The following is a 12179-nucleotide window of genomic DNA, read 5'->3' as shown; positions in this document are numbered from 1 at the left end:
GGCAACATTTTTTAGATGCTCCTCCTGACTGAGGAAATGTTTCATCGTGTTTTCATGATTATTCATGAGCTTCTTAGGTCCGTCTATGGGTGCTAAATGACTATTTCATGGATTGGATTATTGAACACAACGGTAGCAATTTGGACAAAAAGTATTCAGTATATAATAATTCATGCACAAACATAATGTCTAAGTCAAACTCCAACTCCTTAAACCAGGGGTGAGCAAACTACGGCCCGGGGGCCACATGCGGCCCACTAAGCGTTTGAATCCGGCCCGCCAGTTGCTTTCTATAGTAATGGTCATGGTTTTATTTCATTTGAACATGCATCAGATTTCAATTGAATGCATCACATAATCAGTTCACAGTTCCACATGTCCAAAAGGAGTAGGAAGAAGCAAAGCTTATTAAATCCTACCCCTCCATCTGGTACTTCTACAATCACTAACTGTTACATTTGTTCACTTCCTGCTTTCCATAATACAGTTTGATTTTTTTGTATTTTTTTTAATAATGTACCTTGTACCAAAGTACGAGGTGATGTGACCCTAAAATGACATAATAATTTGATCACTTCCTGCTTTCCTAATATGGTTTAAGGTTTTTTTTTTTTGTCACGTACCAAAGTACAAGGTGATATGACCATACCATGACATAATGGGTACCATAGTAACTGTCAATATTGATTTATTGTATTTATTAGTGATTATTTCGCATCAACATCAACTGCTGCTAATTATTTCAAATTTTAACATACAACAGCTGGCAACATAAGTCAAGTCGGATGTATGTCAGAATTGTAAGCGTAAAATAGTGCGTATTAAATATATATTCTGCCCCCCCCGAGACAATTTTGTTAACTCAAAGCGGCCCGCGAGTCAAAAAGTTTGCCCACCCCTGCCTTAAACCCTGAAAGAGTTTGAGAGGGGGAATGCAGAGTTACATAAGAAACCAAAAGGAACGCAACGTAGTTTAGCACCGTCCCGCCGGGGGGATTCAACCACCTTCTTAAAATGATTTACGACTCATGGAGGGCTGAGCTGGCTACAAAGCTCAGTGGAAACTTCTAGAAATTGTCACACACACACACACACACACAAACATATATATATATATAACTTATATAAAAGCAGTGCTGCTGGATTGTGGTCTGTTGGCGTCAGAGCCTCTCATTTATCCAATGTGATGAGAGCAGCTATTGTTTGTAGCTGCATAGCAACAGAAAACAGTGGAACTAATTCCATATTTTATTTGAATTCAAAATGTAGAAAAAGTTTGTGCATCACAGTGGAGCCTGTTCATGTTGACGTCGCCAACATGGAGACAGAAATGTGAGGAGAATAGACAAGAATAAAGGTTTTCTGACTTTTTTTTTTTTTTTATTTAGACTCGTGTTTTCAGATGATATTTTTCATTCCTATCTCATTTCGAACTCGATGTGGCAGTGAGACAGCACACAGACACCACAATCCATTTTGGGTTATTCAGGTTAGAAACCAAAAAAAATAAAAAATAAAAAATAAAAAATAAAAAATAAAAAATAAAAAAATAAAAAATAAAAAATAAAAAATAAAAAATAAAAAATAAAAAATAAAAAATAAAAAATAAAAAATAAAAAATAAAAAATAAAAAATAAAAAATACAACATAAAAAAATAAAAAATAAAAAATAAAAGGTTTTTCAACTTCTTTATCAAAATGTTGGCACACTCCATTTTGGGTTATTCAGGTTAGAAACCAAAACCAAACTACCAAATTCAAGAAGTAACTCATGGCAAAACAGGAAGGTGGTTTTCATGAGGTGTCTGGCTGCCACATTGTGTCTTTTGGAACACTAACATCAAGAATCACATCTTCAGTGAAGATAAGAGTAACCTTCAATTTATCCCTTTCATTCATCATTGATATGCTTTTGGAATTCAGTTAGCGTCCATTTGAGTGTGAGTCATGCATGAGTATTTACTTATTACTTATTTACTTTACTTAAGTAATAACAGGACTTGATGTGTTGGTGGACAGAGTGGGTTCCACTGTGCTGTACTTTGTGGGAACCTTTTCTGTTCCAACTGCATGAAGCAAGTTCCATAAAGGCCGGAACAGGTTCAACGTCAGTGAGCTCTGACCTGATCCTGAAGCTCGAGGGTGTCAAAGTGGTGCCATGGAGGGCCAAGGTTTTCTTTCCAGCCGGTCACTAAAGCAGGTAAGTTTAATGATCAACACCTCCTTCAATTTGAGGGAAGGAGCTCATCAATGAAAGCACCTGCTGGAGAAACTGGTTGGGGAGGAAAGCTGCAATGTCTGCCGTGGACATGTGTTGGAGAACGTCTTCCCAGAGGAGAGCACAAAGAGTGACAGACAACGTGCACCAGAACTTCATCCATCACTCAAGCGTGTTCCTCCATGTCGTGTTTGGTGCAAGTCGTGCTGCCAGCGGCCGCACCCTAAACCTCACGGCGCCAAGAGGCGCGGCAAACCCGGCCCAGGTAAATCCACCTTTGTCACACGCCACACTGACACCATCCATCATGGCGATGACATCTTTGCTTTTCACTACACGCCATCACCAGCGGCGAGCACAGTGCTTCTATGTTACAACATGACAAGATCTGATCCACGTTTAATGCATCGCTGCATTTGGAACCAACGTATGATATCGATCTCCGACAGATGCTTCTGACAAACATCACCAGAACTGTGATAACAAAAACAAAAGATAATATCACAACATCTGTATTAACTGATGTAGCTTTCAGTAAAGCCAACATCTTTAACATCATATTATCATCATAGAAATACAAGTCTAGTTTTCATTTGATTTATTTAAAAAATATATAGAAAAAATATATATAAACTAAAAACGTTTTTCTAAATATTATAATAACTTACAAATCACATATTATAATAATTTTATATTTAATATACATGTATATATATTAAATAAAATATATATTAAACAAACTTACAAATATTATAATATTTTATATATATTAAATATAAATATAAATATAATATAATATGTGATTTGTAAGTTTATATATATATATATATATATATATATATATATATATATATATATATATATATAAAATCTGTTTTGCAAAGTTACCTTTCAGTGTATTTTTCATTTGATTCATTTTTAAAATATACAAAGAAAATATATAAACTAAAAACTTTTTTCCAAATATTATAATAACTTATAAACCACATATTATAATAATTGTATATATTATTTTATATATAATTTTTATATTTAATATATTTAATATATTAAATATTTAATATATATATATATATATAAAATAAAAATATATATTAAATAACTTACAAATATTATAATAATTTTATATATATTAAATATATATATCTGTTTTGCACAGTTACCTTTCAGTAAAGCCAAATCTTCGAAATCATATTTACATCATAGAAATACAAGTGTATTTTTCATTTGATTCATTTAAAAAATATACAAAGAAAATCTATAAACTAAAAACTTTTTTCAAAATATTATAATTTACAAATCAAATTATAATAATAATTATATTTTACACATATATATATATATATCTGTTTTGGTTCTTGCTGTGCCTATAAACACGCTTTACAAAAACAATAGAGTACAGTCAAGCCTCCATTTTTCATTTTTTTGGCCATATTTTGTTTTGCTTTTTGTACAATATTGCACATAAACTAGTCCGTTTGTCCCAAACAAAGCACCGGACACCTCACATTTATGTGTGACTGCAAAAAATGATCTGCCATGAAGAAGTTGGTCAAGAAGGTGAAAAAACGCCATCTTGCCAAGTCAACAATAACGTCCATCCATTCCTTATTCACAATCATTTCAAATTGCATGGAGACTAATTCCTCTCGGTAAAATGGATTTTTCTGCGTCTTGAATGGATTTTATTAATTTCTTGCGGCGTATAAAAGTAATATACAGTGTTCTCTTGCTAATTCACGTTTCTTTACAGTGTATGAACGTTGTTATGAGCCTGGCCCTTCAAGAAGAATTGCATTGTAAGAAGTTGGCTGTCTCTCGCTTCTCTCTTTTGTCTGTCTGCAATGTCTGCTAACCCACAATGGCGATACAACATTCGGAGTCCAAACGGCAGAGGAGGATGTTAACCATAGCACAAAAAGCTTTACAGAGTACTGTAAATGAATACGGTTCAAAGGACTGCAACAGGAGTAGTGCAATCTAACAAGGATACAAAAAGGCTACAGTACAGCGGAACGGATATATCAGTAAACCTCGGATATATCGGATTCAATTGTTCCCACTGGCAGGGGTGCTCACACTTTTTCAGCATGCGCGCTACTTTTAAAATGACCGAGTCAAAATGATCTACCCACTACAAAAATGCAAAACATCTATTTATTTTCAAATGTATTGAGGATTATTTGTACGTACAATGTATGTTGATGTACCTTACATAACCAAATGAGCCAATATTGCAAAACACACATAATTAACTATTAACATTTTTTGTAATTACCTGAGGTAACTTTGATGACTTGCACTGAATTGAACCAGCCAGGGATGCATAGTCCGGACAGTAGCTGCTGATAGCCAGCCTCAAGCACACTTCCAAATGTTTATCAGTTATGGATAATATCCGTATCATAATATCCGTATAATATTCCATATCCGTATGGAAGTGATATGTTTTTTGCCTTTTTACTTGGTCCAGTTTTTGCCTTTTTACTTGGTCCAGCTCCTTCACTCATTTTAGTGACCATAAACTTTAGCGAGGGCTTAACATCTCGCAATTCGCCGACTAGCTTAGCACTTTGCATCGCTGTTTACGCATGAGCGGTGACCTAAAGGTCAAAATTCAGTTGTCATCTGACTGGTTGTCCTGTATGTCAATCAAGTAACGGGGATGGATGATAGGCTGACATCGTAAGTTCTGCTGCACTTAGAGACGTTGTTTGATTTGATTGGTCGCCCGAAGGGCAACATTCAGTTGTCATCTGAATGGCTGCCCTGTATGTCAATCAAGTGACGGCATTGATGCTGGGATGATATTTTTTTTATGTCACGCCGCGATCGACCAGCGATCGACCAGTACCACCTCCGCGATCGACCGGTAGATCGCGATCGACTTAATGAGCACCCCTGCCACTGGTTTTGTCCGATATAAGCGAAATCCGTTATATGCGTATACCGGAAAATGTCAGTTTTCGGATTTTATCCATTATAAAAAGGCACTTCCTTGACTATGTTTCCAATGTACCTGGACTGGGCAAATGAAGTCGAAAAGCGGCCTGTCACGATTCGGTGAATCGGAGCGCCACGATGCGGCCATCCGATATATGCGAGGGAAATTTCATGGAAATGCATTGGAACGGGACTGAAGATTTTGTCCGAAATAGGCAAAATCCGTTATAAAAAAATCCGATATATGCAATGAATTTTTATTGGAAATGCATTACAGAAAAATCGCTTCTTTTTTATCTGTCCGTTGTGAGCGAATTTCCGATATATCCGAGTCCGATATATCCGAGGTTTACTGTACTTTGTACGTCGGCTTCTCCTCCGACTGTTATGTTGGACTTCCTGTAAACATTTACCAGCCTGTGATTAAGTCTGAGTCATCATCATGAATGGAAGTTCTTCTGAAATTGCACTGCTCTGCATTATTTACATATTAAACAAAGTTCCAGGAGCAACCGTTGGCCAGCAGCAGTGCGAGCTTCTGCATTTTTCGGGGTGGGGAGGCTGGAGGGTGAGGAAGGGTGAGGAATGTGTTCCATGCAGTCACCAAACATTAACTTGTACATTCATTTATTTATGGAAGGAATGACACGGTTTTCCGAGTCCGAGCTCGGCCAATGAGAGTCTTCTGTGTGGACTGCGGCTTCTAACAGTGAGAGAACACACCATGTCCAATTCCAGACGCCACGAGGGAGGAGGAGGAAAAAAAAAAAAAAAAAAAAAAAGACCTCTGAGTCATCACCGAGTCACAAGGCGCTGCCAAGGCCTTCCTGGTCACCACGGCAACCAAACACAAAGCAGTTCAAGGGCGGACCGGCCTGAATGGGGCGATCCCAGCCTTGAGTGTAGCCAATTGACTGCTAACATGGCTTCTATCACTCACACCACATTTAGAAAGAACTTCTGGGAAAAGCCACAAATACACAGCAACCTGGACACCGCCATTATTTTTTCTAGAGGAACCATTTGTCATTAACGTTTTTATTTTTGTATAAAAATAGGACGTTTTTTTTTGTAGCATACAACATTTGGAACTGAATCTAACCTCATAATGAAATGTTGTCAAATCGAAATCGACGGGTTTGGAGGGGGAGAAGGGAACGGGTGGGTGGCGCCTCCACATAGCAGCATCATCCAGGTGTTGTTAAGATGTCAAACATTTAAATTACGAATAACAATTGCAAGGGGACGTACCGGCACAAAGGCTGGTGATTCATTTCATAAAATATTAGAATAACTTACAAATCACACATTATAATAATATATATTAAAATATATATATTAAATATATATATATTAAATGAAATATATATATATATTATGAATATATATAAAATAATAAAATGAAATATAAATATATATATTAAATAACTTACAAATATTATAATAATTTTATATTTTATATGTATGAAATATATATATTAAATATAAAATTATTATAATGATTGATTTGTAAGTTATATATATATATAATTTATATAATATAAGATAATATAATAATAAAATAATAAAATATATAATAATTTTATATTATATATATATATTAAATATATATATAATAAATATAAAATTATTATAATATGTGATTTGTAAGTTTTTATATATATATATATATATATTTAATTTTATATAATATAAGATAATATAATAAAATATAATAATAAAATAATAAAATATATAATAATTTTATATTTATTATATATATATATATTAAATAAAATATGTTAAAATATATATATTAAATAACTTACAAATATTATAATAATTTTATATTTTATATGTATTAAATATATATTAAATATATATATTAAATATAAAATTATTATAATGATTGATTTGTAAATTATATATATATATATAATTTATATAATATAAGATAATATAATAATAAAATAATAAAATATATAATAATTTTATATTATATATATATATTTTAAATATATATATAATAAATATGAAATTATTATAATATGTGATTTGTAAGTTTTTATATATATATATATATTTAACTTTATATAAGATAATATAATAAAATATAATAATAAAATAATAAAATATATAATAATTTTATATTTATTATATATATATATATTAAATAAAATATATTAAAATATACATATTAAATAACTTACAAATATTATAATAATTTTATATTTTATATATATATTAAATACAAAATTATTATAATATGTGATTTGTAAGCAATTTGTAAGCAAAACAGATATATATATATATATATATATATATATATATATATATATATATATATAAAATCTGTTTTGCTTACTATCTGTTTTGCTTACAAATTGCTTACAAATATATATATATATATATATATATAAAATCTGTTTTGCACAGTTACTTTTCAGTAAATCCAAATCTTCAAAATCATATTTATCATCATAGAAATACAAGTGTATTTTTCATTTGATTCATTTTAAAAATATACAAAGAAAATATATAAACTAAAAGAGAGCGAGAGAGAGAGAGAGAGAGAGATAAATATATACATACATAAAAGCTAAAATAAACAAAACTCAGGTAGCACATTCTGTTCCAGTTGTGAGAGTCCAGTGTACTATGTTTAGCAAACGGTTTCCTTTTTGGAACCCCCCCCACCTTTCCCAGCCCTCCTGAACACTTCCAGGACACCAAATACATTCCTGGGATGCCACCCCCCGCACCTGAAGCACATCAAGAACCTGACAGAAAGTTTCTCACCATTGACGACGATGACAACGTCTGACATGCCTGCTGGCGAGCATCCAGCTGTCAATAAACTGATAAATGGAATAATTACTTCTGCTCAGCATAAAATTAGGCGGAAAGATTATGATTTCATGGTGATTAAAGCAGGATTACGCAAAAATGAGAAGAACTAGTTGGACTTATTTCCTTTGCCAGAATTTCATTCTGGCATTACTGCCCACTAAGGAACTGGAGTGGAATAACCTGTCATCAAACAAGTCAGAAGGATATGTATTTTCCATGGTTGTGTTTGTGTAGTAGTAGTAGTAGTAGTAGTAGTAGTAGTAGTAGTACTCAGCATAAGAGAGAAACACTGGGAATCAGACTGCAGTGTATCATCACAGGCCTGGGTAGGCCTAGAAAGGTCTTATCAGAGTGGGACATCCCCGTGTGACGGTACAACAATCTGTGATGTTTAATGCTGCTTAGCAATACCAGCATTTGTCACATGACACTACCGCTTTTCCTAACGAGGGTCGCGGGGGGTGCTGGAGCCTATCCCAGCTGTCTTCGGGCGAGAGGCGGGGTACACCCTGGACTGGTCACCAGCCAATCACAGGGCACATATAGACAAACAACCATTCACACTCACATTCATACCTATGGACAATTTGGAGTGGCTAATTAACCTAGCATGTTTTTGGAATGTGGGAGGAAACCGGAGTACCCGGAGAAAACCCACGCATGCACGGGGAGAACATGCAAACTCCACACAGAGATGGCCGAGGGTGGGGAAAGACAAAATAAGAAGCCAAAAAGTTACCACTTCCACACAAACTAGGAGGAGAACTCATTCATTTATTTTCTACCGCTTTTCCTCACAAGGGTCATGGGGGGTGCTGGAGCCTATCCCAGCTGTCTTCGGGCGTAAGGTGGGGTACACCCTGGACTGGTCACCAGCCAATCACAGGGCACATATAGACAAACAACCATTCACACTCACATTCATACCTATGGACAATTTGGAGTGGCTAATTAACCTAGCATGTTTTTGGAATGTGGGAGGAAACCGGAGTACCCGGAGAAAACCCACGCATGCACGGGGAGAACATGCAAACTCCACACAGAGATGGCCGAGGGTGGGGAAAGACAAAATAAGAAGCCAAAAAGTTACCACTTCCACACAAAATAGGAGGATAACTCATTAATTTTCTACTGCTTATGCTCACAAGGATCGCAGGGGCTGGAGCCTATCCCAGCTGTCTTTGTGCAAAAGGTCTGGTCTCCTAGCTGTGAGGTCTGCGCGCTAACCACAAGACCGCCGTGCCGCCTGTCACATGACATCATTTTAATATTTTTTTGAAATATGGGATGCTCCTACCTGGCTTTGAGCTCCTTGTACTCCTCCTTGACCTTGCCCAGCTCCAGCTGGAGGCGCGCCCGCTCCCGGGCCACCTGGTCCAGGGTCTTGCGGGCGTCGGCCAATTCATTCTCGTAGGCCGCCTTGATGCCGCTGAGGTCGCGGGTGACTGACGACTCGGACTCGGAGATGCGCAGGCGCAGGCCGGCGTTCTCGGTCTCCAGCGAGCGCACCTTGTCAATGTAGACGGCCAGCCGGTCGTTGAGGTTGCACAGGTCCTCCTTCTCCTGCAGACGGGTGATGCGGGCCGGGGAGGCGGCGCCGCGGCTGCTGCGTTTCTGGCTCGGCGTTTCCATGGCGATGATGATGGCGGTGAGTCACTGGCTGCGGGAAGAACACAATAAGAGTTTTTTTTTTATTACTCTTTAAAACTTTCCACCGGGCTTGAAACAATCGTTGGCTTGTTTTTCTTATTTTTACGACCATCGTTATTCCGCAAGGGAAGGCCGCACGTATTTCCTGCCTAATTTGCTATGGCGTTCCTTTCGCTCATCTTGATGAACCTCCAGCATTTGCAGGAGTCGTCCTGATCCATTTGATTCTAAACATCCAAACGAGTTTGGCGGTTTGCTGTGACCATGTGATCGGCGTTCCGACTCTTTCCCAAATACTAATAATAAGAAATAATAATAAGGGGCGGCACGGCGCACTAGTGGTTAGCGCGCAGACCTCACAGCTAGGAGACCAGGGTTCAAAGTCGAGCAATACAAATTACACGTCCAATAAAATCACTGCTCTGTATTAACTCATTCAATCCAAAGCCGCCCCTCTCGGTAACGGCCATTTTGGATGATTACGACTACAGTAAACCTCGGATATATCGGATTCAATTGTTCCCACTGGTTTTGTCCGATATAAGCGAAATCCGTTATATGCGTATACCGGAAAATGTCCGTTTGACGCATATATCGGATTTATATCCGGTATATGCGTAAATCGGATTTTACCCGTTATAACAGGGGTGGGCAAACTTTTTGACTCGTGGGGGCCACATTGATTTAACAAAATTGACGGGGGGGCCAGACTATAGATTTTGTATTTATATATTTTCGCTTTGTAAACAGCAGACCACATCAAATAAATTAATAAAAACGGTGGTCGAGTGGTTAGCGTGCAGACCTCACAGCTATGAGACCCGAGTTCAATCCCACACTCGTGTGGAGTTTGCATGTTCTCCCCGTGCATGCGTGGGTTTTCTCCGGGTACTCCGGTTTCATCCCACATTCCAAAAACATGCTAGGTTAATTGACGACTCAGCTGGGATAGGCTCCAGCACCCGCCGCGACCCTCGTGAGGATAAGCGATAGAAAATGAATGAATAAAAAAGCTACCGAAACCATCAAAAAGTTGGCTCAAGCCATGATGGATGCCAGGTTGTATGTTAAGTTTCAACTAAATATTTTGGAAAGAACATGCGGGCCGTATTTTAACACTTGGCGGGCCGGATGTGGCCCCCGGGCCGTAGTTTGCCCACCTCTGCGTTATAAAAAGGCACTTCCTTGACTATGTTTCCAATGTACCTGGACGCGCAGGCAACGCTGCAAACGCTGCAAATGACGTCGTATAGCGGCATGTCACGATTCGGCGAATCGGAGCGCCACGATGCGGCCATCCGATATATGCGAGGGAAATTTCATGGAAATGCATTGGAACGGGACTGGAGATTTTGTCCGAAATAGGCGAAATCCGTTATAAAAAATCCGATATATGCAATGAATTTTTATTGGAAATGCATTACAGAAAAATCGCTTCTTTTTTTATCTGTCTGTTGTGAGCCAATTTCCGATATATCCGAGTCCGATATATCCGAGGTTTACTGTATTTTGTTGTCGGACTATACGAATATGCTATATTACAAAAGAAAGATTAGACTCTCCTCTTTTATCAGGAAAAAAGGTTTGATTCTATGCATTCAAATATCCCTTCAATGTGTAACCTCCTTTGCTTTTTTTTTTCCCGATGGGAAAGAAGCAGGATGTGCACTTGAATATTTTTGCCTTAAAAGTGCAACCAACCTCTTCTACTGTAGAGTTGCATCATTACCTCTTTGTGCAAAAACATATCAAAGACATCTTTGGGAGCGAGCGAGTTAAATATGAAGTATATAAAGTATAGAATATAAAAACTGTATCTAATAGGAGAAAACCGTGACACCTGGTGGGGCACTCCGCTCACTGCCCCCAATTTTTCCACCGCCTTCTACCAGCAAAGCAAATAGTATTGTTGGAAACTGCAAAAAAAAAACAAAAAACGTGCATCGAATGCACCAACCGGATTGGGGAAAAACACCCTGGAGTCACAGCGGGTGTTTTGTAGCACCGTGAGAAACTTCAAGTAGGGGTGCATGTTGTGACTTATATTCACCATTTGTGTGCATTGGGGTGTCCTCATGTTTAACATTGTTATCCTACAAGTGTAAAAATAACTTCATATTCATGGTTGAAAGCACTGACTTAAAAGGTACTATTATTAACTGATGGTGTGCCACAGGGGTCAATATTAGAACCCTGTCCATTTTGAACCATATGACGAATCAACATTCATTTTATTACAAACTAGGATGCTACGTTTTCCAGCTCCACAAATATAGATTGAGTAAAGCTATGCTGGATCCAAGTTTACTACAACATGCTGCATTTTCTAGCCGTAGCATATACGTATGCTCACCCAATCAGCACCCACCTGGTGTCAACTAAGCACCCCCCACCCTCCAGTAAGTTCCCCTAACACCAGAACACATTCACAGCAACATGAGTCTACTATCTTGCTAATACGAGTGTAAAGGTGACTATAGGGGTGTTATATCATGTTTGGTGGGCTCTAATAATATTAAACACTGTACTTAAATGGTTT

The 12179-nt window shown here is 37.1% G+C and overlaps 1 protein-coding gene across 2 annotated transcripts in view; it reads right to left on the bottom strand.

Moving 5' to 3' along the window:
* Window positions 1-12179, bottom strand: part of lmna (lamin A) — a 49505-nt gene that overhangs the window by 26253 nt on the left and 11073 nt on the right. For both annotated transcript variants that reach the window (XM_058053628.1, XM_058053627.1), the window contains exon 2: window positions 9288-9650. In XM_058053628.1, coding sequence (XP_057909611.1) covers window positions 9288-9622 — 335 coding nt within the window. In that variant the 5' untranslated portion in view covers window positions 9623-9650. The remainder of the gene's footprint in view (window positions 1-9287; window positions 9651-12179) is intronic.

Source organism: Doryrhamphus excisus, chromosome 17 (assembly GCF_030265055.1).
Source record: "Doryrhamphus excisus isolate RoL2022-K1 chromosome 17, RoL_Dexc_1.0, whole genome shotgun sequence".
NCBI lineage: Eukaryota > Metazoa > Chordata > Actinopteri > Syngnathiformes > Syngnathidae > Doryrhamphus > Doryrhamphus excisus.
The sequence above is the reverse complement of the archived record's forward strand: the minus strand, read 5'-3'. Positions and strand labels throughout refer to the sequence as shown.